This window comes from Drosophila willistoni (genome assembly GCF_018902025.1).
Source record: "Drosophila willistoni isolate 14030-0811.24 chromosome 2R unlocalized genomic scaffold, UCI_dwil_1.1 Seg167, whole genome shotgun sequence".
Classification (NCBI taxonomy): Eukaryota; Metazoa; Arthropoda; class Insecta; order Diptera; family Drosophilidae; genus Drosophila; species Drosophila willistoni.
Window position 1 is genome coordinate 22,508,853 of NW_025814050.1, and position 27,829 is coordinate 22,536,681.

Below are 27,829 nucleotides of genomic sequence, written 5' to 3' on the forward strand. Positions count from 1 at the left end.
TAAATATATATTCCAAAATACACGCACTTACATACAACTTACACATATTAACAATAATCCCGAAAATAAAAAACCTCGCCCATCTCCCCCCCACCAATCCACGAACCATTATTTAATAAACAATATTGAAAGTCAACAAATAATCATATTAACAACAAAAAAAAAAACAACCCAAAAGAGAACGTCTGAGAGGAAGCAATTTCGAAAATAATTGTTAATGAGATTGCAGCAAAAACGAATGAATCCACAAGTAGCTGCAGAGCAGAGCGGAAAGGGATATTTATAAATAATACAAATTAATAAAAACATATTCACAAATACTGTGCTCGGTGCTCGGTGTTTAAGATACTAAAATATCGTAAGTGTACTATAGAAATGTTTATATATTTATATGAATACACTTACATTTAAATATGTATGTGTTATTTGGTGACAATTGCCAATAAAAACATGAAAGTGTAATCGGTTCTCTCTAGATATCTCTGGATCATATTTGTTTAACCGAATTGTGATGGTCCAATGATTTAAGGAATAAATTGGAAGAAGAATTCTAAGTAAGTGTATATATCCGTATATTTAATGGGTATTACACTTATTTCTGTTACTATTTCTCTTGCTTTATATCAATTCCAAACGTGAAAAATTTAAAAGAATTTGCCAGAAAGATAATTAGTTGAAAATTGCTTTTATAAACAACATTTTGAATACTTATTTTTACCATTTAAGTAAAAGTAAATATGGAATATTAACTGATTTTGCAGGCGCAATGAGAATCGAATAAACAAACGAAAAAAAACACGAAATTCTTGCCCCTTGCCCCTCACAGCTAATGTATGTATGAAACCAGCAGCAGAGTCAGCGCGCACACACAATTATTTGTCATTTGCTGTTGCTGTTGTTACTGGTACCACACGGCGTATGAGTGTTATATACTTTTTATAGCCAGCAAGAGTCATACTCAACGTACAACAAGCCACACAATCAAGCGCCAGTGTCTGTGTTTATGTCAATTTGAATTTTGCATGCGGCCGTTGAATGGTGATGTGTCCTTTGTGTGTGTGTGTGTGTGAGTGAGTGAGTGTGTGTGGCAGGGAGGAATGTTTATGTATGTATATGTATGAGGGAACCGGAAACTAGCGCAAACTGCGCTTCATTGCAAAACTTGTGGACCTTAGAGGGGCAACAAGCACTTGTCACAACGGAAACGGATATCCCGTGTGCTCTTTTTTTTACTTTTGCCCAGTTTGTCTTTAGGCCCCCATCAGGACGAGGCCCAGGCCCAGCTCCAATGTCCTGTGTTTGGCATTTGGCGTTTCGTCAAAGTAAAGCCATGTCCTTGGCTCCTTGTACCATTGTAGTCAACCAGGAAATTTTAAATTGAATGTGCGCCCCTTCTTTGCTATCTGTTTCCCGTCTGCCATGTTGGGTTGTTTGCTTATTCGTACATAGTATGTAGAAGACTACTACACTTAGCCGCTGGCCAAGATTTGTGGGCCAGAAAAGTCAAGAAGACGACTTGTTGGCTGACTGGCTGGATGACTGGCCTGCTGGGGTGCATTAGATAGTAATGACTTTTCTAACAAACAAACAGTGCAAAAGCCAGCAGCAGCAGCGGCAGGTCATACAAAATGCCATAGAAAAGCTTTAAGAATTAAGGAATTAACTGAAAACTGAATTCAGATGACATGGCAGAAAAAATAATCTTCCAAGGCTCAAAAAGGATAAAGTAATGAAAGACTACATAATTGAAAGATTGAAAAGAATTAAAACTTTGCTCTTCATGGTTGAATTAAGCCAAAAGCAATTATTTACAGTGGAATTTCTAGACACTTCAAAGACACAACATTCTTTATAAAGTTTGGATCATATAATGAATTTCTATATAGACGACTACAATAAATCAATTTTGTGGTTGTAAATTTCGTTGTCATATGTTTTTCGTCTTCATAATGTTTTCTGTCACGCATGTTAACTATATTGAATATCGAAAAAGAGAACAATAAACTTTAAGGAACTCTAGTAACTCCTAAGTAGAAATAACCATAGAATCGGAATTGGGGGAAAACAGTTAAATTTAAGGCAATTTTGGAATAAATTCAAGGTAAATAAACTGCAAATTATTTAAAATATATATAAATTATTATTTGGATAGGTAAATATTTATTAGATAGATAAGAAGAACAGATAAAAATTATTTATAATTTTTCAACTTTTAAGTTCCGTAACATTATGGATAAACAATAGCATAGAAATAAAAACAAAATACTTAAAAACAAAGCTTAAAAACAGGGACCGTAACTGTTATAAGATAAATCTATCTATCATTAAATGATTTTTATCATATTTTTTTTTATATAAATCACAAATGATTTTTATTTTTTTTTTCAAAAATAACAGTTATGGGTTGAGGGAAAAAATAAAAATCAAAAATAAAAATTATTCTTGAGTTTTATTTTAAAAATCAAAAATAAGAATTAAGATTGAGGGGTTTTGTAACAATTATTACATATGTAGATGATTTTTTGTAAAATTTTTTGGGAAATAATTATTTTTGGTCCCTGCTTAAAAATGTATATTTTTTGTATGAAAACTGATGTTTATTAACATTGTCTCTTAATAGATTCCAAAAACAATCTCATAACATAATCTTGTGATTTCAGCATCAACTGGAAGCTCTGTTATCCTTTTTTCAGCTACATTTGGTTGTAATTCCCAACTAGTTCTAGTGTTGAAGTAGTGGAACGGTATTGAATTTCAAGAATGCTTGATTGTTTTTTTTGTTTGTATTAACTTTAGTTTATGCATTTAAGGAAAGCTCGTTTCCCCTTTTATGTTTTTACTATCAAAATATTTACTTCATCCTATGCACCTTTCTTTGAATTGTGAGATACATTCGTCTTGATAAAAGATTTTAGATTTCTGCTGTCAAATGGCTTCAACATTGAGATTGATTAGAAATTCACAAAATGTATCATTTGGGTGGGGCTGGGGGTTGCGGGCGGTGGCGAGGTGTTAGGAAAAGGGTAGGGTGAGGGTCTTGAAGAACCTATTTCAAGTTGACACATTGATTTCGCCTAGTGTCGTTTCCATGCTGATTCATGGGCCCACCATGAGTTTCACTTTTGGCCGGGATTTCCTCTGGTTTAGTGCGTAGCCCGGCAAAACATGCATATTTGTGGAGATTTATAAGCAGATACAAAAATTCTAATGCCAAATGTGGAACAGTTCTCAGCAGTAACCCAATTTTTTGTTCTCTCGGTTTCTCTCCCATTTTCTTTCTTCATTCTTTCGCTTAGTTTGGCTTCTGTTTTTTAACAAATTTCGGCATTGCACATCCGTTGGCCTCATTTACGGAATTTGTGGGTCGACTCTGTCGGTCTCTGTCTCTTCTCGCTTTCTTCTTTCTGTGAGGGCACACAGCAGGATACGGATATATAGAAGTTGTTTTAGTTTAAATGCCCAACTTATACTCCATTCCGATGCGTGTGAATGTGTCGTATGTTGGCTGACTTTTGCTGCTTTTAGTGTTATTTGTTAGTGTTATGTTTAGCTGTTGCCATTCACATTCCCGCCCCCCTCCCACATCAGCCAAACCGTTTGCTGTTGTAATCTTTGCGGCTCACTAAGATACGCACATTATACGTATTATCCCCATAAACACTTAACGTCCTGCCCATTGACGTCGATTTTCTTTTTGCTGTTCTCTCTGGTCTGGTCTCCTTTGTCTTTGTCGACAGGCATTTGTGTGCTTATCGCACCAATCTTGGCGACAGCCATGACTAGGACATGTCTCTAGCCAACTAAATATCCATATTCATGTGCCATAGATTCACTTGAGTAAGGCAGACGCACTCAAGTTGTTCGCCTTTCTCGTTATTCTTATTATCCTGCCGCCCCGTTTGCAATTTACCTCCTTTACCTACTCTGTTCTCTGTGTATATGTATATTTCAATCCTTTTGTATTTGGTAGAACAATAAAAACACACACACACACACACACACATGCATAAATATTTTATTATTTATATCGGATTTCTTTCTTATGCTTTTTTCTATTTGGATCCTTGTTTGCATTTGCCACCCAGTCACCAGCTGCGTGAACTCGTTAAGTCCCCGCCAAGTTTTCCTGCTGCAGTTTGCCCTGATTTCAAGTGGTTTTTCCATTAAAATTTCACATTCCACTTTAAGCCGCTTAATGAAATTGTTTCTTCAATCAAACAAATAGTAAAAATTTAATAGAAAGAATTAAATATACATACGTATAGAGTAATTTTGCCTTCGCATGGCGTTCATGTTTGGAAGTTTACTTAAATTTCTTAAGCAAACAAAACTAAATAAGCACGGCCAACCAATTGTCCTCTCCATGATGTATCATAATTAATAATAGATTCTTATCCCTAGTGTATATTTCCATTTCCATGGCCCATATAAATGGCACATCAATCAAACAATGTGAATGGATTTATCATTTGCCCATCAGTCTCCGCCGCAATTTGGCCAACTATCCAGCATACGAATTCGAATCAACAGAACGGAACCAGACTCGACGTTAATCGGATATCTGTAGGAAAGTTTCTAGAGTATGTTGAACTAAAAAAAGGATACAGAGCAAAACAATGAGTTCAACATGTTCTTGTTAGTGACAAATTTGGCTAGAAAGGATTAGGACTATTCAAATTAAATTCTATAGACCTTTAATTTTTACCTCAAATTCTAAGTTTGACTAGGCTAAAACTTGAAATATTTAATGAGTACAAAAATATGTTGAAAAGAAGAATGAATCTTTTAGTAAAGATGAAAGAATAAACCTTTTCTTCTCATTCTGCTTTTCAATATACATATTAAGAAATGATATTTATTGAAACTTTTGCTTTAGCTAAAGCTTTAAGGTCAAGATTCTTTACTTTATATTTTACTCCAACTTGCATTATCTCTTAATACACATGCTAAATTATCAATTATGAACAGAAATTCCTTTAAGCAATTGTGCTATACGCCTAATGGGGAATCCCACAATTTGTCTCTCGGCAGAGCAAGTTCTTAGACTTTCCACAAACTCATCGATTACCTTGAAATATTTATAAAAAATATTTGTGTCTTTAATACACAAAAAATATTCTTCTTATGCTTCTCATTTCTGTTTCGGATGATTGTTTTCATTTTTCAATTTCCGTTCTTCACATGAAGTTTGAGTGATTCATGGAAATATTTCAGACTTGGCCCATAATAAAATGCTTAAAAAACGAAAACAAATTAAATGTCTACAAAAATGAAGAAGATAACGTAAATAATGCTCAAATTGAAATAAAAATCAAAAATATGCGAAGCAATCAAACTGTACATATATATTGAAATGAAAAAACCAAAAGCATTTAAATTTATAATTTGGCATAAAGGAAATGGAAATTGGCCAAAATGATTCAATTGCATGCACGTGTCGGTCGCCGGGGTCAATGCTAAAGAGGGAATAAAAATGATGGGAGGGAGGGAGGGTGCTTCTGTCTGATCTGGAGGGGGGGATAAAAAAGAAAAGTAATTGCTTTCAAATTGAGAATTTCTGTTTCACTTTGGTTTTTCATAAATAAATCAGTTTGGTTGGCCTTAAAGGTTAATAGCCATTCTGTTTGTTTTCCCCCATATTTTCTGTACTTGTTCCTTTTTGCCATTAAAAAATTTAAACAGAAACATTACAAATTCATTGTTTTTGCGGTGAAAAAAAAGTCTCTTTTCTTCAATTATATTTATACGGAAATCAACCCACGGCCGATTTGACCGACAGCTGACACCGACCCCCAAAAGTTGCCTGCCCCCCTCTCTCTATCTTAAGAACTGACAGGCCCCGAGTTACACCTGCGTGTGTTGGGTGTGTGTGTGTGGGGGGCACAACGCCCCCAATGTAGGTGTCCATTCGCAGACAATAGGCCAGGGCAAAGACGGGTCCAATGCAGACCATAAATTGAATGGGCCAAATAAATAGATTTATACAAGCGACCACCCGCACATTATCTATGTATGTATGCACATAAATATATAGCATTCTGCATTGGCCGGGCCGCCAAAAAAATACCACAAATTTTTAGACTAGAAACAGAAAGAGAGAGAGAGAGAGAGTAGGATTCTCGACTGCATGGCTATATAGTCAATGGGTCAGAAGGGGGGTTCGGATCTGTGTGCTGGTCATCGTCTTGAGTGCGTGTTATGGGAGCAACCTATGTCTGCCTTATCCCCATTGCGTGCCTTTAGAAAACACTGAAAATATACGAATAAAAATGATTCGCGGAATTCGAATAAAACATTGGATTTCAAATGCTCTAAGTTTACTTCCAAAAATATATATGAAACCTCCTAAAAGAAATCACAAGTATTACTAATTGTAAGAAGGAACTAACTTGAAAATATTTGAAAGGAATTAATATTTCTATTTAGGTCAAGTTTTTAAATTGAAAACTTGTATATTTCTTAGGAAGTGATGGATAATTCGATTAAGCAAAAGTTATAAATCAAAAAAATTCTGTTCAAATATTTTACAGAAACCTTTGTGGACAGAAGATTTTTGTTCTATTATTAGGGAAAACAAAATATAAATATTAGTATGTATTACATATAAGAAATTTCTCCACCAATACAAAATATGCGGCCCAAGGCATTTGAGCCAACTATACCTACCTATTATAAGATTAAGCTCAATTTGGATAGAGACACTTAACGAATAAAAAGTTTATCTAATTTTAATTAATTAGTAATTTTCATCACAATAAGAAGCTCATAAAGTGAAGGGAAACGATGCATTTGTACAGACTGACATAAATATATTGACTAGGAAATATTTCCTTGTCCTTTTGTTTGCATAGATGTTTGTATCTAAGCAAATGACCTCTTGAAGGGTAAAATAGTTGCGGATAGTCAGAAATCTGCTTCTTGCTGTACAGAAAAAAGCCAAAAGGTCAAGACATCCTTTTAAAAGCTTTTGGAAAATGTTACTTTTATAACATATTTTTTTAAATTCATTTTATAAAATAAAAGCAGTTGATGAAATGTTCCTTTGTTCAGAGCATAAACCCTCCACACCATATAGCTAATATATCCTATAAAAAAAAGGTATTCTAACCAGCTGAGTGAAAGTAAGGGGGTTGAGACTATATTATATTTGTGTATGTGTGTCATTTGTTTTGTTTTTTAATTTAGAAATTGTATAAGCTGTTTACTTAGGAGCCTTAATGTCTCTTACACTTGCTTTCTCGCTCACACTTGTAGGTCGCACTTCTTTTATTCCTGATGTCTACCTTTTTTGCGGCTCGTCTGTCAGTGTGCGTGTTCAGTCCGGCCCATTCTTTGGGCCAGAGCTTTGCGGAATATCTCATTTTATGTTAATGGGTTGTGACGTGCTAGGCCAAAAGAGGCAAATTTAACAATTTAAATGGGCTGGCAAGTCGATTATTTAAAGCAAAGATAATGGAGGACATTGGCTATAACTGGTTGCTATATGAATCCCGAAGGAACGATCGATCAAAACTCTAAGAATATAGCGTGTCCATTTGTTTGTTTGTTTGTTGAACCATAAGAGCACTCGATTGCATGAGGTGCGTACTTCTATTTGAATTGTTGGTTTCTTTAAACTCATGGGAGTTCAACTAGCTGGACGCTTTTGCAACCCCTTGTTGTTGCCGGGTTTTACGAGTCTTAACAACATTTCTGTTCTATGTACATTATTAATGCAACCGATGGGAGGGGTAATTGCATTATTGCCCCACCAAACTAAAAAGGATAACAAAAGTGGAGCACATGACATGGTCCGTTGCATTTCCGAGTCGATATCGATACCATGGGGAGAATAAAATGGTCATGCCGACTCAAACACTTGTATTTTAGCTCAGCAATTGCCAAGTATAAGTTTAGATATATATAATGGTTGAGAGTCTACAATTAAGCAATTAACAAAAACTTGTTAAATTATTTATAAGAATTGCAGTTGATGTCGAGTATTTCATTTTATCAGTTTTCGATTTGCAATTTACGGGGCGTATACATAATTTATAAAACGACAGGCACTATATCAGGTGAGAGAGCTACCCTAAAACAGATTAAAAGACTAGCACAGGAGCGCATTAAGAGCAATTGTGGCCCTGGCGCTGGGTGATTTGTATGAACTGGTGCTAAGATATTTTTTGGAATGCTTTTTAAAAACCATTTGTTAAAATAACTTTCCCATGAGAGGACTCTGGACGACTGGACTTGAATTTGTTAACTACTCTTCGTCTTTAGAGGCTTAAATTTTATTTTTATCATCATCATAATATCATATACAAAGGTATGAATGAAAACGTTTTGTCCTGAACCTTCAATGGACAGGCTAAGGTTGGAGTCAAGTGCTTGCTAATGATACTTCTTCGCCTAATACAAGCATATCGTATTTCATTTATGTACAATTTCCAATGATTATAGGAACTACATTTAAGATGGACAAAAATGTCATTTATGACCTAAAAATGTATCATGTATCAGCTCGGTTTTCAGGGCTTGCCTATTGGTTAGATGAATGAAAATCGCTTAATATTTTAACCATAATATTGGCCTCTAATGTTAGAATTATGTTACTAAAACATAACACAGGCCGACATGATTTATTTGGAAATTTTTTCATTAATTTTAGACTTTTATTTGGTTTTCTGTTGAAATAAGTATAAGTTATTAACTTATTTCTCTATTATGGGATTAATAATGAGCTCTATGGATTTTATGCCTTGTTAATTTTGAATATTGGTAGTCTAGCTGGCTAACGCTGCGTATACGTTATTGTGAATTTTTATTCTAAAAGAAATAATTGGTTTTATGCCTATTTTTGTTTTGATAATTATTTAAAATTAATTTTTGTATTTCTTTTCTAAGAAATTTATGACTCAGTCGACATATTATATTAATTGATATCCATTACATATGCACATACAGAAAAACATAAAAAATTTCCCTTTTACACCCTTTTTTTCATAAATAAACACAAACTGAAAAATCGCCCACCCACCCAAAATAGAAACAAAAAACACCTTTAGCCTATGTTGTTGTTGTTGTTGTTTGTCCATCATTAAGTCAGTGAGTCATTTTCCGAACATTACCTGCCTGTCATTTAGCCAATTACCCTATACATATGCTATGTATGTATCTGGGCTAACAAAGCGCTATAAAAATTTGTATATACAAACAAATGTATCTAGATATTTTAAATTATTCCCAAGTACTTATGTATGTAATAATCGAGATCTTTAGCTATTAGCACAGACAGTGCGAGAGCCACTCATTCATTCATATTTTTATGTCTATATTACGTTTGCCATGCAGGATTCTTATGCATATATATCTCTATATAACCAATTTATGGGCAAAAACTCGCCAATAATAGGGCAACAGCTGTTCAAAAGTAAGATGCAAAAGAGAGAAAAGCTGCAAAAACTCAGAGAAGAAGAGAGAAAGAATTTTCTCATTTGTCGCTTTGTGGCACATCTCGATCCATTCCATTCTCTCTCTATCACTCTCTCTGTTTCTCTCTCTCAGCCATTTTGACTTTCCAGTCAACACATTTTGAATTCAGCGCATGGCGGAATCCCCTGACAAAAAGAAAAACATTTTGAGATCTTTTCCTTTCGGCAAGAGCAACAATTAGCTTTGATCTCCCATGGTTGCCCGCTTCGATTTCTTTTCGCTTTGCAAACGTTTGGCGTTTAGACGTGTCGCCTAGATGTCGCGTCGATTTACTTTATACTTGGGCCCCCACGAATAACCCTAAAGCAAAAGTTAGTTTTTACTGGGTGCCCTGTGAGTGAGAAAGTTTTTTTCTGTTGGCCAAGGCGAGTACTCGCGTCGGTGTGTGCGTTGTCTGCGTGTGTGTGTGTGCGAGTGTGTGTGCGAGTGTATATTTTGGTAGTGGTTGTTGTTACTACCGTGTGAATGTGGCACAATTTTTGCCTCGATCGGCAAATCGGAGCATTTTCTCGCCAGTCTCTCGATATCATTGCGCCGATGTCGTCGTTCCGGCCGTTATAGTTTAAATAAAAAAAAGAACCACCCGTATTGCCAGCTGCTGTCAACGGACTATGCCAGTAATAATTAAAAGAAAAGAAAAAACAAGAAAAAAAAAAACAAATTAAATAAATAAAACACGGAATCTCAGCGGATTTCTAACTTGATCAACAAAGTTTCAACGCTTTTTTCCCCAATTTGCTATTTTTAAAATGTGTGTGTGCGCGCCTCGCAATACACACAAACCAGCACACACACACACACACATGCACATACACATGGATATACGTAGCAAAAAGAAAATTCGCCCCGACTTTTCTCAGTAAAATTGTGGAAAATTTTAACGTGTTGAGTTATAAAACAATATCGAAACAATATACATATATAAATGAAAACAATTTAAAAGAATTTTACCTTATCAAGAAATGTTTACATCTAATATATGTTTATATATATTTTAAATTAAACAATAACGAAATCACAATAAATAAAAAACAAATTAAATGGCTTAAGAAAGAACCCACAAACAAGAGAGAGGGGGGAAACCCGCAGGGAAATCACTTGAAATATAAAATAATTTATTGTTTAAACTATTAGCAGACTAAAACATGTATACAAATTTTATTTTCTATTTTTTTTGAAATGAGAAGAAAAGTTTAAGAAAATCAATAAATTTTAGCTACAAACTTTTTGGTTCTCTTGGTAGCTGCACTTTGTTGGGCTCCTCATAAATATTAATAATTTGGAGATTTTTGATTTCAATATTATGTGTAAAGAGATAAAATCGAGAATTTTTGAAACTAAGTACTACATATAGATAAAATTAGGACAATTTCTGATATTTTAGAGGACTGAATTGGAAATGCAAATCAGGAGACAAAATTGCCAAAAATTGTATTCTTTGCAAAGAAAACAGACTACAACAATTCCCGATATTTTAAAAATAGATGAGAACAAATCATAAAACAAAGTTTACAAAATTATAATCCTAACTTTAAAAACGTTCAAATCAAATAATGTCAGAAAGTTTTAAAAGCATTATGGAGTTTTAAGAAAAACAATCCTTGACACTTAATAAACAGAAAGACAAATAGTTAAGAACTTGGAGTTCGACAAGAAAATCTTATGATCTAGGATTCGCTAAAACATTTCTTTGCACTCAAATAGGATACCTAAAGTAATATAGCTTATAAAATATTTTTTTTTGCAATAGATTAGTTAAATTTGGCGCCTGACTAGGGGAAATTCCAAATGGATCGATAAAATTTAGCTTTCACGCATTTAAAGAAAAAGTCAAAAGGATTTGGCGAAACTTGTGAAGGAGAATAGGAATAATTTAGTTGAAACAAACGACTAACAGTTAGTCAGTTAGAGGAGATTGAGAGAGAAATGTAGCTACTTGTTGGCGGGGTGTTAATATTTAATTTATGTGAACCTATAAATAATTTCAATTTAGAGAATGTGTTTGGTTTGGCTCTCCGTTGCCTTCTCCGTCGTCGTCCGTATATAATATTATATAGTGCGAGTTGTGTGAAACAAAAACAAAAACAAAAAAAGAAGAAAAAATATGCTAAAAATACCAAAAACTGAAAGCGTACATTTGTGTGTGTTAGTGTGTGTGTAGTATGCGTATGTGTGTGTGTGCGTGTGTGTGTGTGTTGCAGTTTAAATTGATTGAAATGCAGGCAAGTTTTCTAACTAAAACAATAAATAAAATAAACTAAACGCATAAAACAAACAAAATGCAAAATGTAACAAATATATACAAATATATATTACATATATATAATATCTAGATATATATATATGTACATATATCTTGAGGTCGGACCAACAACAACAACAACCACCATTCTGCTCGTTGCCATCAGTCAGTGGACTATTATTTAATTTTCTTCTTGCCCGTGGCGCACGGTCCGAGCCAGCGACAGTTTTTGCTCGAAAATGAAATACATAGAAGAAAGATAGATGTTTTTTTTTTTTATTATCTTTTTCTATCTTTTTGTTCAGTTCAAACAAACATACATACATGTATTACGAGTATCTTTGCTTTATATTTTATTTGGGGTTTTCTTTTGCTCGCAAATTTTTTGTATTTTATTTGCTTTGTTCAAGAATTTTTAAAATAACAATGATACATGCGGCCGCTGGGTTGTTGTTTATAAATAAAATACGCATACGTAAAATGTTCTTTATCAGCCACAGCAAAGGAGAGAGCGAGAGAGAGAGCCTCACAGTGAACAGAATGATAAGTTGTCTGGGGAAAATAGGGAATGCATTTGCAAAAGGATAATCAATTTCGTTTACCACGCACTCAAAGGGTGATGTATATATATTCTTGATCAGCCTCAACAACTGAGTCGACCAGATTCTTCTGTCTAGATCATCTGGAACTTGGTGACTATAAGATATGTTTAATATTTAACTTTGTCATCAAAAGTCGTATTCAATTCGGCAATTGTATTGTTGAATTGCATTCAATTTCATTTTCCTTTAATTTTTGCATCAATTATCGTTTTGAAATAATGATTTTGCATTCGTTTTTGTATTTGCCGGAACCTTTGGTAAAAACTTGAATATTTCTTATCACAAAAAAGTCTGACAAGGAAATCATTTTCTTGTCAATTTTGGCCTCAAGAAATATCACCTTTTACCTGACTCTAGCCTGGACTCTGGGGCATCTATGGATGGGGTAAGAAGCGGCCAATAGTCATTTCTATTATCTTCTCTTAAAACTTCAATACAAGAAATTGCAGGCGGTTATTAGCCTGTTCTTTGAATTGCCTTTGGCATTTTTATTCAACCCTACACATGTTATGCAGCCTGTTGCTGAAATATATTATGTGCAATCCCAAAGAGAATTGAACAAAAAAAACTGACTTTGTTTAAAACAACAGAAAGATGTTTTCCAAGTGCGAGTACTCTCGATGGCAACGGGAACAGCTCGGCAACATTTATATAGTTGCGTGTATTTTCATCATCATTAACGTTTAAACAAAATAACATTGGCAGGCAGCAAAAGACGGAGAGACAGTTGCCGTCGTAGTCAGCAAGTCCGGGCCGGGAAGAGTCTCCTCGGCCTCTCTTTGCTCCGTACGGTGTGTGTATGTTTCTATTAATAACAAAAGCTTTAGAAGAATTTGCCTCTCATCTTGTTTCGTAAAATGAAATCGTTTTTGGCGTCGACCGCAAAAGAACAATAAACCAAATGGCAAAAAGAAGAGAAACCAAAAAACAAAAGAAGAAACAAAAAAAAAAAAAAAAACCAACAGAAAAGTGGCTAAAATGTTTGCGGTAACAAGTAGTAGTAGGCACAATTTTTGGAATTGTGGGGCAATTGGGGCTTACATATGGAAAGAAGAATCTGAATACAGGAAGACCGATACATAACCAAATGATTTTTCACACTATTTGTTTATTTGTGGCCAAACTGTGTGTATGTACATTTTGTAAATTGCATTTCAAATACTCAGACTTTAATGCAATCGAGTTAAATACATACTAACAGATGCATCTGGCTAAATGTATTTGATAATTCATTAAATAAACATAAATTCATATTCTTTGAAACATTGATGAATATTTTCACATATTTTTCACTCTTCCTGCCAGCAGGTTACCCATTTTTAGATAGCATTGAAATAAATTTCCGTTTCGTGGTCAGAAATAACTACGTTTAGGCCATTTTGCAAATCGCATTAAACTGTTCGTAAAAGTGTTAACTATTAAATGATTTCCGCTAAATGTTTTACTTTATTTCGCTTTTATTTTCGAAACATTTGCATATTTCCGGTTTCCAATGTGGTATACAATCGCCTGGGTAAATCAGTACTCGTTATTCTTACATACAAAAGGGCGTAGTCAGGTATGAGCAGGGGAGGCCAGGAACTCATTCAATTTAAGATACAATTTCTTGGATTGCCTCCCCTTAAATTGAAACCTGGCTACACTATTGCTTTAAAATAGGTTTAAATGTGATTTTGTCAATTCATTTCTTCTTCAGAATTGAACCCCTACGAAATATACTATCTAAATCCTACCAAAACATAAGAGTATCCAATTCATTACACACATTACTTTACAATAGTCAAAATAATTTTAAAATAATAGATTTAATTCTAATACGATTAAGTTGATAGAGCCTTATTTTTGTGCATATATCTAATAGACAATGACTTAGTAACAATAGCTAATTGGCAAGTAGAAGTAAACTTTTGGAAAACTTTTCGGTTAGGTAAAACAGAGGCTTGTTAAGTTTTAGCAACGTTAATAACATCGTACTTACCTAACTTAAAAGTTTTTGAAAAGTTTACTTTAGACTTACTATTAATTTAGTTTGTTATATCCTTTCCGCACTATTGGCTCATACCTGTTAGAAAGGCACAGGTACTCACTTTTATTATCAATAAATGGAAGTGAATAGTGTTTATATGAATAACTATATCTACATATACATATATGTACCTATATATTGTTATTAACTTGACATGAGTACATTTTATTTTAAGTATAAACATATTCCAATTATTACTACAACTAAGTAGTTGTACCTGTTTCTACTGTTCATTGCAGATTTCAAATTTCAAGGGCTGCTAATTTGAAAAACCATAAAAAAAATCGCTTTTTCCTAAACGAATCATTATATAGTAGAAACAAAACAACGCTTCCAATTTAGTTTGCTTTACTTTAAATGCATTGAGTATTATTTCATAATTTATATATTTTTATTTTTGAAATAAAAATAATGTTTTTTTCCAATAGCATTTTTTAAACTAATTGTTGCTCTTTCTCCCGTATTATTAAATTCACGATCGGCATAAAAAAATCTCCACATGGCCCATGGCCCCAGTCGGAATTACACATCTTTGAAGAATTATTGATGCCAACGTAAATAAAATTACTTGGCAATAAAAAACAACTATACACACAGACACACACATACATACATACATATGTATGTATGTATATATACGGCTTTTGGCCATAGAGAACTTTGGCCAATCGATAAACAAATTAAATGAAATAAACTTTTTGGAAAATATGAGAACATTGCAAGTATTGGGCATAGCATTTCTTTGCTACTATGCACTCTTTACAATATATTACTATTATCATCGTGCATATGTATATAGCCGGAGCCAGCAAGAGATCGCAACCAGAACAATAGACCCACAATCGGTCTAAAAAAACAGCTGAGCTGAAAACTCAAAGGCCAGCAACCAGCAGCCAAAACAGTCAGAGGCGTCAGCGTTTTGGTCACCCACTCAAAATCAGCCCAACCATTGAGAATTTTCGGCCTTTGACGTTGCTCCGATACATATAAACATACAAACATACATACATACATATCTCAATCTATATCTGTAAATAAGTATAGCTAAAGCTATACTGTATACACATGATGATGCTGCCTGCGATGTGTTTATAAATTTCGTTATTCGCCCGGTGCCGAGCAGAAAAAACTAAATTAAATGAAAATTGCTTTTGTAATTAAAATAACAGAGAACTAGAAAATCGACATACATAATCTTTGCATTTACACAAAACTCATTTTTCATCCAATCTACATCAACATATTCATCTTGAAGCCACATTATCATCATCATCATAAGCCAAAGGTATTTTTCTATTCCCCCTCTTTCCCAATTTATTCTATTTGCCATTCACCAGAACGTTAACTACACTAAGGAAAAACTATGAACACTTTGTTCTTTATATTGGCAAATTTCAAGTTACAAATTTATTGAGCCATTTTATCCTGAATTGATTTAAAATCGGCAAAAATGTTAAACGCAAAAGCATTTAAATCCTCCAATGTAGTTTGCTTAAAAATATCCTTAATAGATCATACTTACTCTTTGATTGTCCGATTTTTATATACATATATTGAATTTTATTTAATAAATTGTTTAATTTTAATGCTTGCAACGAAAAAAAGGGACGTTGCCGTCTTCATAAAATAGACTAAATATTTTTATTATCACGAAAAGCCGAATTCGTTTGTCCTTGTGATAAGTTAATCGTTAATCTTCCTCAGTTTAACACCTAAGGAACTAAAACTTTTTACTTAAGTATTTTATTACCATAATTAAGTAAAGCTTAAAGGATTTTCTGATTGGAGAACTATAATATATACTGATATAAGAGCGCTCTATAAGAAGTAAAAGACTAAAGATTGATATGGAATTCTTTTATCTTCTTTTGTTTTTATTTTGACTGTATAATGACGATTAGGATTTCTTAGGAATGTTTTTATAGGGTAAATTAAGATATAGATGTATGTAAGAATTATTGCGTGTATACAATAATTGTTGTTTATTAATAGTTAGATATATGGCAAAATAGTCAGTTGAAATTAGGATAAAAAGAACTTAGACCTAACAACTTTACGACTTTAACAACTTGAAATACAACTTAAGCAACTTTTGTACACCTTCGGCCTATACGTCTGGTCTCTATCGTTCCTTCTCTCGTTCTCTCTTCTTAACGACTGATGATGCCACATTGTCGCACCGCATCCAGGGCTGCCATCTCTCAGCACATATGTATGCACCCATATGACACTACATGTATTAAAGTCTGAATTGTTGAAGCAATTCCGTGATAATAATTTCCACGACTTATGAAAATGAAATTGTTATTTGTCAAGTTCAATTAAGGAATAGTTATTTGTTGCTTTACATATGTAGATTGACTCGACCGTCGAAACTAATTATCTCTTTATCTTTAGACGTAGAAAGTCTAAGAAAGAAATGAAAATCTTGTATGCCATGGATTTGTGGAATTTCTGGAGATCTATAGTATCTTACGTCCTCGTATACATCATTACACTTTTCGTTACGCGCGAGGCAACAGAGAGACATGCATGCAAAACTGTGTGGCCAATAAAACTTTAGCCAGATAAAATTCAATTGAATATAGTTATAAATCATTGGGCATATGGGCAAAATAATTTAATATGCCTAAGAAACGAAACTGTGCAGGGATCAACCTGTTTCGCTTGATCTATATATTTTTTCCTCTTTTAACACTAATAAAAATTTGCTTACAAGTTAAAATCATGGCAAAATGAATTTATGATTAATTAATTTTAATTACTTATCGAGAAAAATTTTAATGTTCTCCAAAAATGAGCACTTTATTTGCTTAGAATAATTTTAAAAAATATTAACAGAGTTTGCAATAGTTTACTTTAGTTGAGAAAGTGGTAGAAGACAAAAGTGAATTAAATTTTCTAAATAAAAGAAGAGAGAACTCTTATTAACACTGAGATTTCATTTCATGCCACTGTATTTGTGTATAAAATGTGTTGAGAATTAATTTTGTTAATAAAATTTGCAGCTGACAAACATAAAACAATAATTATACTTTGGAAATTGACAATTACACGACCTTTTAAGCATATAGACAGTGATTAAGGGGTAATTAACCTATAAAAGTTTAGTCAGGCATCAATAATAAACATTAAAAAGGGCTTTAAGTTAATCGATTTGGAATATTTAATGGTTGACTAATCTGATGTGTATCTAGAATAATCCTCTGTAAATGGCTTAAAGTGAAATTGAATATTTGTATACATGGTTATTAAATTTGCAATTTATTATTTTTGTTTATTTACAGCTATCTCTTTTGATTATTAATTTTATGTTGCCCTTTACTGAATGATGATGGCCTACGTTTACAGTGAGCTACAGAATTTCATGGACATAACAATAGATACTTGATGGATGCAATTGTAGCTAGAAGGACAAGAAGAAGACGTAGAAGAAGATAGATAGATAAAGAAGTCAAGTCAAGTCAAAGGAACAATAAATAGAATCAAATCAAAGATAATTTTTACGTTTCAGTGGGGAAATTATACCACAAACTGAACAACTAAACATATTTTAGAAGTCGTCAACCCTCCATTCTACACCTTCTCCTTCTTGTATGCTCCAGAAAGGATGACTAATTACTAACTTTAAGCTAATGACACGCCAATAAGCAACAAACACAACCAACCAACAACAAGCAACAATACAAATTTAAACAAACGAAACTACTAAGCGAAACGAACTACAAGAATAATAACTAAATTAGACTAAAACTATCACAACTAAATGCAAATGAAGCATCAACAACAACAGCAGCAGGAGCAACAATTGATCAGGAAATCAATGAACAGCAAACGAAAGCATAAAAAGCTCAAAGCAAAACAAAGTAGTAAACAATAGAGAAAGAGAAGATTAAACTAAGTAACAAATAAAACCCAAAATAATATAAACCAACAACAAGCTTTGAGTATGCAACAGGCTGGTCAATTGACGCAACAGCAATTACAACTCCAGCTACAGCAGCAACAACAACAGCAGCAGCAGCAGCAGCAACAAAATGGCGGCGATATGGCTGCCTATGCGGCTGCCCAGGCTCAAGCAGCAGCCGCGGGCGGTCGACGGGCTCCCATGAGCGGCGGTCGCTTTGATTTTGAAGACGGTGGCACCTACTGCGGCGGCTGGGACGAGGGCAAAGCCCACGGCCATGGCGTCTGCACCGGTCCCAAGCATCAGGGCGCCTATGCCGGTGCCTGGAACTATGGCTTTGAGGTGTCCGGATCATACATTTGGCCCAGGTAAGATGCGTATACGGCTCGCATTTGTCTAGTGTTATAGGAAAATATCTTTCACTTCTTTAGCGGTTCACACTACGAGGGTCAATGGCAGAACGGACGTCGTCATGGCTTGGGAGTTGAGCAAATTGGCCGGCAATTGTATCGCGGCGAATGGTCCAAGGATGGACATAAGGGACGCTATGGTGTTAGAGAGAGCACTGTGTCGACGGCCAAATATGAGGGCACCTGGAATGAGGGCTATCAAGATGGCTCCGGCTGTGAAACGTATGCGGATGGAGGTAAGTCAAGTCAAATATTGCGTATACGTAACGTTGTCTTTCTCTATCTCAGGCATGAGATCATTTTGCGTTTGCTTTTTGTTTTCATTTCTTACTTTTTTTTCTTCTTGTTATTGTTTTTTGGCTTCGTTTCAAAAACGACCAAAAATGAATTCGTAGTTCTGTTTTACTTTTTGACGTTTCTGTAATAATTTCACCCATGTATGTGTGTATGTGTGTGTATCTTGCACACACACACACACACACACACCTTTACACACTCGAAACGGGCAGTCGCACTCGCACCCATCAAACGACTGACCAAACCTGACGTCATATTTTAATTTCTCAGCGCGGTTCAATGATATTTTGGGTCTATTCTCTGTCGCTTTTGGCGAGTTTATCGTTTTGTTTCTTACATTTTTGCAGCGTGAGTGAGTTTTTTCTGGGGAAATTCGGTTAGCCAATCCCAGGCAGATGGACAGCCCCAAGAAAATTTAGTGGGGACAACACATGTTTTCTTTTCGTGTGTGTGTGTGTGGGTGGGTGCAAGCGTATGCAATCATCTACGTACGTACATACACAAATCTATGGTATAAATAAATTAGGAAACTATTGAAATATATGTATATTGTCATATCTTTCTCATCTAACATACATTGTTTGCACTCATCTACATAAATGCAGTTGTTAGATAAAATATGATTTGATAAATAATTGACTGAAATAATCCTTTTTAAAATCGTTTTTTTCTTTAAATGAGAGACAGAATGCAGAAATGCAGAAGTTAAGTAAAAATATTTGCGTTTAAATATAAAATCAATTTTAATCATTTGTGTTGATTCTCAAACTGTTTTAAATCTTCAAGCAAAGCCTCTTAAAGCGAATTAAATTCTTCTTCGAATGAGACTTTTTTTTTTCAAAACCGAAATTAACATAATATATAACATAAAAGGAGAAAGTCTGTGTCCTTGTATTCCAAACTATCCCTAGACCAGATTTACTTCTTAATTCCTTTCACTCATCTATTTTAGAATAGAAGAATTTCATAAAGTAGTTCCTTGCTATAGGAGGAAGTAAAGTTACTAAAATTGAGTTGAAATCAGATAAATTAATTATGATAATTATACAAATACCAAAAACGGAAGGCCCTATAAACCCTCTTTTTGCATATAGTACAATATACTATTACAAAATATTTGGGCGCGACGGTTAGTTGATTAAGGCGAAGCCCTTTAAAATAATTCAACTGGCGCCCAAAGGTATCCACACAAAAAAGGTGGAATCTGCAGTTGCAAGCTTTGCCCTTCTTTTTTCGCTTCATGTAGTTTCAATTCCCAACTACTTTTAGCATTGAAGATATGGTATGGCCATTACAACTGTGGATTCTTTAGCGAAGTCTGCTGATGATAGAACTTGGTGGTTCTTGAAATAGCTATACAGACAACCTGCTTACCTTTTGTGCTGCCTATGATTTAAAATCTTGCAAATAAATTAGTAAGATTTATTGACCTGAAGCCCCGCTAAAACCCAGTTTTTGAATAAATTAATTTAGTTAACATATGATATGCTTATGTATTTCAGTCATTTCAATGTCTTTTGACACTGGCTAATATAGTTTTAGTTTTGTATGTAATCGAAATACTCCCTTCCTCTTTCCAAGGTATGAAAATAAATTAGAAACACTTTTCATTGCTACTCTGAGACACATTTGACCTTCTACTCCTTCCCATTGGCAGACAAATGCCTATATAACTATTAATTATCATTAACTTAAAGGCAAGTAACATTTCTTAATCAACTTTTTGGCCTTTCCTAAGCAGACTTAACGTAACCAGCAAATGCAAATAATATAATGTAATATGTATATACAAAGATGTGTGTGTGTGTATGTATGTGTGTGTGTATGTATGTGTGTGTGTATGGTTGGGCACCTACGTAAGCCTTGCTAGAAAAGGAAAACATTCATAAAGGGCTAAAGGGGCCAGTGGTGGGGTGTCGTGATAGTGAAGTCAAGACACGTGGAGCCATTAATAGAATAGCAAAAAAGAAAAAACCTATAGGAAAATAACAATTTGGAGACACTTGTGTCGGAGTGAGAATAGAATAGTGAATGAAACTAGGGAAGGGAAAGGAAGGGGACGGGAGTTGTGTGTCTTAAACATTCCGCCCCATGAGAAGGTCACATATTGCGGTTGCATTTATAATTTGCATTTTAATTACTTACCTTACCCCCAAAAATTGGACATGTTGTTGACTGCATTCTGTTTAATTGTCTGCAGGCAAGTACCAGGGACAATGGCAGGAAGGCAAACGTCATGGTTATGGTATACGCACCTCGGCGCCCTTTGGCCTGGCCTCTCACCATCGTCGCAAGAATCTGCACGCTTCCTTGAGCTCGCTGCGCAGTGGAGAGAACGGGAATGCGGCCAAAGCGGCGGAGAAAGCAGAGGAAATTCGCGGTGGCTTTGTTCTGACAGCCAAATCGGATAAACTACCAGTGCGACGCAATAGTCTAACAGAGAAATCCAAAAAGGGTTTCCTAATGGTAAAATAATTATCACCAAAATCATAAGCATTCAGAATTGAAATGTTAAACTCTTCTTTTCTATTTTAAAGGGCTTAAAAATGCGCAAACAACGCAGCACAGGGGATCTGGAGAAACGTGGCACAATTGCATCCGGTAGCATACGATCCACAATGTCATCGGCCTCTTGGATAAGTACCGGATCGGAGCAATCCAATATGACTGCTAAGTGAGTGAGCAATTGAAATCATTTCCATACCCTCAGAGGAAGTCTGTTAACCCTTTCGATATTTCAAATAACCATTTGGTTCTTTTCAGATCCACACACACAGAGTCCAATGCCAGTTTTACAATGGAAGATGAACAGCTGGATCCCACAGTGGTCGAAACGTACATGGGCGAATGGAAGAAGGACAAACGTTGTGGTCACGGTGTGGCCGAGCGAAGCGATGGACTTAAGTGAGTACTTAACATCATTTTAAATCACTATAATTTAACTTGGCTTATGTCCTTTTTAGATATGAGGGTGAGTGGTACAATAACCGCAAACATGGCTACGGTGTGACTACTTTCCGCGATGGCACCGTCGAGGAGGGCAAATACAAGAATAACATTTTAATCACCAGCCAAAAGAAGAAGCATTTGTTCCTGGCGCGTTCGCGCAAATTCCGTGACCGCATTACGGCCGCCGTTAATTCAGCCCAACGTGCCCTCAAAATGGCCATGCAACGTTCCGACATGGCCATTTCACGCATGGCCACTGCCGCAGCCAAGGCCCAAAACGCGGATGTTGCTGCCGAACAGGCACGCATCGATTGTGAGAATGCCGTACGCATGGCCCGCGAATTCGCTCCGGACTTTAAGCCATCGGTTTTGGAACGTTTCGAAAAGTTGCGCTATCGCGAACGTGAACGTTTCCGCGGCTCGGCACCGACCGCTGCCGATTATCTAACAATGTCGGGGGCAACGGCTGGCATTGCTGGTGGAAAGTCCACACAAGCGCCAGCAACGACATCGTCGGCAACACTGCAGCAACAGCAGCAGCAGCAACAATTTTCACCAACGAGTAGCAGTGGCTCCGATGCCTATGCCACGCAGGCGCAACGACATCAACAATATATGAATATGCAGCAGCAACAACGTCGCATGTCCCAGCAGAAGCAGGAATCAGAGTGCCCCGTGCCATCGTCCATGTATTCCCAGCAGTTGCCCGTGTCGCCGCAAACGGATCTTTCGGCAATGGTTAATCAAGGTCAGCCGAGTCATGCCCAGGTGATCAGTGCTATCAATCAAATGTACCACCAGCAGCAACATCAGCAGCAACAACAGCAGCAACAGCAGCAGCAACAACAACAACAACAACAACAGAGCAATCCCCAAATGAATCCTGCATATCAGTTTCAGCAACAGCAACCGCCCGGGCAGCAAACGACAAAGCTGAATCAGACACAGCCTCAGGGCCAGCAATTGCCCTTTGGAGCCGGTACCAATCAGATAAATCTTACGGCGCCCAGCAATTTATCACCACAACAACAACAGCAGCAGCAGCAACAACAACAACAACAGCAGCAGCAGCAACAATTGCTGGCACAACAACAGCAAATGCAGCAGCAACAACAAAGACTTTACCAGCAGCAACAGCAACAGCAACTCCAACAACAGTCCTCGCTACAGCCCTCGCCCAGTCACAATCCCTCAAATCTTTTAAGGCGCCCCTCGCAGCAGCAGCAACACCAGCAGCAACAATTGTCAGAGGCCGCTGCTGCCGCCAATGCTGCAGCCATGGCTGCTGTCCAGCAGCAACAACGCGGCGGAAGGCCCCCCATGTTGGGCCAGATGGGCCAACAATCGTCCATTGACCACTTCGACCATTATAAGCGACCACCCAGCAGGGATTCATCGATTGATCGCTATGCCCGGGCGGCTAGTCGCATGAGTGGAGCCTTTGCCGGGTCCCGTCAGACATCGCTCGATCGTTCCGGACTGACTGATACGATGACCAACGGGGGGACAAGCACACCGGACGGTCGACCCAGAGCTGGCTCAGTATTTCGGGGCACAACTCCTGTGCCAGGTGGTGCTAGCACAGCCACAGCCGGGACCTCAGCCATGACAGGCAATGGGACGCTGCCCTCGGGCACGGGCCGTTTATCGCGAGCGGGTACACCAAGTCTGGGCGGTGGTGGCGGGCGTGCACCCAGTCAAACTAATGAGCCACTCTTCTCGTCGCCCAATCAACCATTCGAGGATGTACTGCTGCGCCAGCGTACACTCGGTCAGGATATCATTCCCTCGCCCTCGCAACCCAAACGCACGGAGAGCTTATATCTGCCAGCCAAGCCAGCAACGCCGGTGGGCATGGCAATGGGCGGTAAAGCAGGCGGTGGAGGCGGCGGCAAGAAAATGAAGGTGAGTTTGATCCCCTTGGATTAGCTGCCAAAAGCCAACTATTAGACACTTTGCATACTTTAGGGGGCGAGATCCTTAAATTCACCTACAAAAATGCCAAATGCCATTTTTACCCCTGACAGGAATTTTCGAAAGATCTTTACTACCTTCAAATAGCGAAAATGCGACTTTGTATTATATACTTTAGGGAGCAATTTGTGCTAAATTTACCTTTTCCGCAATTTACATATGTATATCCTCCACTGGAGCCATCTGATGCAATATCTGAAAGTTATTTCTTACTTTCTCTCACTCTCCCTCTCGCTCTCTCTCGAAATCGGCAATGGCCATTTCCCGGGCACCTTTCTCTGTTGGCCAACAATATATTTCATAATAAGCACAGTTAATCCGAACAATTAACTTAATTTGTAGCGCAAAATCAGAGTGCCGAGCAGATTTATTTCAATTTGAAACATTTGCTCGAACAGAGTCGAACATCATCGCCATCATCCATCTCTTCACCAGAGAATGGAAGTGGACGAACATGTGCCCAATCTTGGCTATTTATAGGCCAATACGAATGCACGCCAGGCCAGCTAAACATTGGAATGCAATCATGCCCCATCTCGGATCCTCTCTGCTGAATTTCAATCCCAAGAGAGACACAGAGATAGAGAGAGAGAGAGTGTGTGGAAAGGAGAGCACACTTCACAAGTGTCCATTGGAATGGCAGAGCTACAAAACGGAAGAAAAAAAGCATCCCAAACATTTTGTCGCCTCACTCAATTTTGTGGCCCGAATGGCGACAACTTTGAATTTGTCTTTGGTAGTAGCAAACGACGCGTTGGCCGTAATAGAGGCACACAGAGAATTCAAATATTCACATTCTAAAGGCATTTTCTCGTTTTGTTTTTCTATTTTTCTGATTCTATTGAATGCCACTTTCGAAGCAATAGAAAGCAATATAAATATATATTTTGACGTTAAAAACAAAAAATAACAAAAAAGAAAAAAATTCCGAAAGCAATTTTCCTCCTCACAAAAGAGCAAATACATATAGGCGCGCGGAGGTGGGTAAATCCCATCGGATCGTATCGTATCGGATCGGAAGAAGGAGGCGGTTTTTGTTGTTATTATTTCGTTGGCTCATTGCCGTGCGTTGTTCGACTATTTTTGGGGTCGACTTCCCTCTGTGCTCTGCTCTCTCTCTTGTGCTCTGTTTCTATTTGACTTTTGTGTGTCTCTTGTCTTGTCCTCTGTCACACAAGTAAAAATCTAAAGAAAAAGCCATGTCCAACTCGTTTACAAGTTGAAGATTATAAATACAAAAGATTGTTTTCATTCAACAACAACTTATGCAAGAGCAGCAGCAGTCTTTCTAAGACTGTATAATATTAAATTAACAAGTGTTTTGAGAAAAAATCTGTTAATCAATATCCAAACAAAATGGATTGGTATCCCGAGGAAGATGAAGAGGATCTGATGTTCTCGCCGGCACTTTTGGCGCGACGAGCCAGCGAGAGTTGGATCGTTGAGCCACCAGTGGAGGTTCGTCTAATGACTATTCAGGGGTTTTATTTATCAAATATCAATAATATCTTAACACTTCGAAACTGTAATTCAAAGAGTTTAGAAGCTGTCGCAAATAATTTTTGTCCTAATGCCATCTTAATTGTCACATAACTTAATATTACAAATTTATACGTGTTGTTATATGACATATTTTCATAATTAAGAGTCTAAAGCTAATGAAAATTTGAGTTGCTTTGGACAAATTATTACCATTTGCAATTTTTTTTTCAAATATTTAAGAATTCCTATAAAAAAATCTGTTTTAGTATTTGTTTTTAGGATTTTCAAGTATTTTCTAGTAATAACGATTATTATTAGACAAATAGTTTCGGGTCTCGAAATTAATGTCTGGAAGCTGATTAGTTTCCAAATAAATACCTCCACAATTAATGGTATCATAGTCGAAAAGCCTTGGAAATTTACCTAATTAACTAGATGATATACGCTTTAGAAACTCAATTATAACGGTAAAAATACGAATTAACTTCAAAATAGAAACCGAAAACAGAGATGTGTAAACACTTTCTTGGCAGTCGATTTTTGTGCCTTCTCTAGTTTTTGCTTGTTTTTTTTTATTGGAAACATTATTATTATGTTTTTTTTTGTTAATTTAGAAGATAATTGTTTACTTTACCTAACCTTATCAAAAAATATTGAAAAAACTTACTATTTATTGTTTTATTTTCATCTTGAAGTAGGAAAATTAAGAAATTTTTACATGTGTAAACACTTTCTTGCCAAACTGTAGATCATCCCTCCCTTTTAGTCCGCCAGCTTCGTTTAAATTTATAAATCAAAATTCATTCACTTACAAAAAAAACCTTTTTTTTTATTCGAAATTAATAATAATAAGTTCAATTCTTAGATTGGAATTGGAAGTATTGATGTGTAGCTAATAATTTTAAGGTTTTCAACAACTAAAAGGCAATATTTTGTCAAAAAGGCCTTTGCCAAAAAGGCCATTTGGCCTTAATGACCGTCTGAATTGGATCTGAATCCATAATTTCGAATATAAAAGAAAGAGCAACACTCTAGAGTTCAAATTAACACCAACTGTCCTGACCTTGATCTTTGTTCTAAAGATGATTTCAAAATCGAGTTGCTTTTTTGCTAGGAACAAAATGTAGTCCAAAATGATGGCCATATGATTTTTGAAAACATTTGAAATTTCAAAATTTACGTTAGCTATAATTTTCTTTTGAACTTTGATTTGGTGGATTTTAATGTAAATGTTATCTTTTGTTTAGATGGCGCCCATTAATGTGTCGCTGCAGCGAAAGAAATCCATGCCAGATTTTCAAGAGCTGCCGCGGGCCACCGAGGCGATGAGTCGGGAAGAGGTCTCGGCCTTGGGATCGGCCCGCCGGGAGGCAGTACGTCGTCAGATTGAAACCAATGAGCGTTTGAAAGCGAATCCCCTGCTGTACTTAGTTAGTCCACAGGTTAAGGTGAGTTTAGATTTCGAAATTGATTTCCATTCAGAATAATATTTTCATCCATTTTGTTTCTAGGATTGGTTTGTCCGGCAACAATTGATGCTGTTGGTGTTGATTTTCAATGCGGCATTGGCGCTACTCTTTGTCTATATGCTTACCTAGCGCCGAAGGATCCAAAGGATACCCAGGACCAGGAACATATGTCATCAACGGGCAATCGAATGTCATAACAGTACAGTTGCGCAGCCACTGTTAGTTCTCGAGCCATTGCTAACAGTTTGACATGAACTGTTTCCTGTTTCCGAATTGTTCTCTTTCATTTTCTTTCAATTTTTTCTCTTCTTTTTTTTCTTTGTTCGACTTTGTATTGACGGGGCTAAAAGCTAAGCTAATAATTTTTTTAGCATTTGCAGTAAAAACAAATTATCAGAAGTTTATAAGCATATACATATATTAAAACAAGAATACTATATATTTAATATATATAATATATATATCATATGTAAATCGAATTAAAAACTAGACTGCAGCCAAATGAAAACTAAAAACTTAATTTAAAAAAAAGGAAAACAAAAAAAAAACGGAAAAAACTTAAGCAGAATTGCAATGCACAAATCGTAGTAAAACTAAATATTTAAACAATTATTATGGCTGTGCAGCCGACAAAACTTAAAGAGCCATTTTTCTAGCCAATTGAACAATTTATATTTGTGGCTAACAAAAAAAAATAATAAACATATAAACTAAACCGAATCAAATCAAATAAAGATAAAAAACAAATATATATATTTAAAAAAAATAAAAAGAATATTATATTAAAAATGAAATGCAAATCAATTTAACGAATTTTTCTACACATTTAATGTAAAAAACAAAACCAAAGGCATAGAATCATTTCAAACACACATACACACACACACATTTACATTATATCAAATGTTTAAACTATTTCCTATTTGCAATTTGAATTTAAATTTAGCCAGCAAAATGTAATCAAAAGAACTAGAGAACAAAATAAAACAAAAGGCAA

At 35.9% G+C, this 27,829-nt stretch overlaps 1 protein-coding gene across 2 annotated transcripts; it reads left to right on the plus strand.

Moving 5' to 3' along the window:
- On the plus strand, positions 1-27,238 carry LOC6642597 (junctophilin-1). 2 transcript variants are annotated; one of them, XM_023175564.2, is made up of 9 exons: positions 1-358; positions 17,632-18,619; positions 18,683-18,897; positions 21,159-21,424; positions 21,496-21,632; positions 21,722-21,862; positions 21,922-23,812; positions 26,611-26,811; positions 26,875-27,238. In XM_023175564.2, exons 2-9 carry the CDS (start codon positions 18,294-18,296, stop codon positions 26,959-26,961), a joined length of 3,264 nt encoding a protein of 1,087 aa, XP_023031332.1. In that variant the 5' UTR covers positions 1-358; positions 17,632-18,293; the 3' UTR covers positions 26,962-27,238. The 2 variants fall into 2 exon arrangements, with proteins under 2 accessions (XP_023031332.1, XP_015033886.1); XM_015178400.3 differs by lacking the exons at positions 1-358; positions 17,632-18,619; positions 18,683-18,897; ... (2 more) ...; positions 21,722-21,862; positions 21,922-23,812 and adding an exon at positions 25,198-25,339.
- Positions 27,239-27,829: the final 591 nt, after the last annotated feature.

Bases quoted from the DNA above. Each gene is read 5' to 3' on its own strand.
- LOC6642597 (XM_023175564.2), top strand. From the start codon at position 18,294: ATGCAACAGGCTGGTCAATTGACGCAACAGCAATTACAACTCCAGCTA. The intron at 18,898-21,158 runs GTAAGTCAAGTC...AATTGTCTGCAG, and splicing joins TGAAACGTATGCGGATGGAG to GCAAGTACCAGGGACAATGG. The intron at 21,863-21,921 runs GTGAGTACTTAA...TGTCCTTTTTAG, and splicing joins GAGCGAAGCGATGGACTTAA to ATATGAGGGTGAGTGGTACA.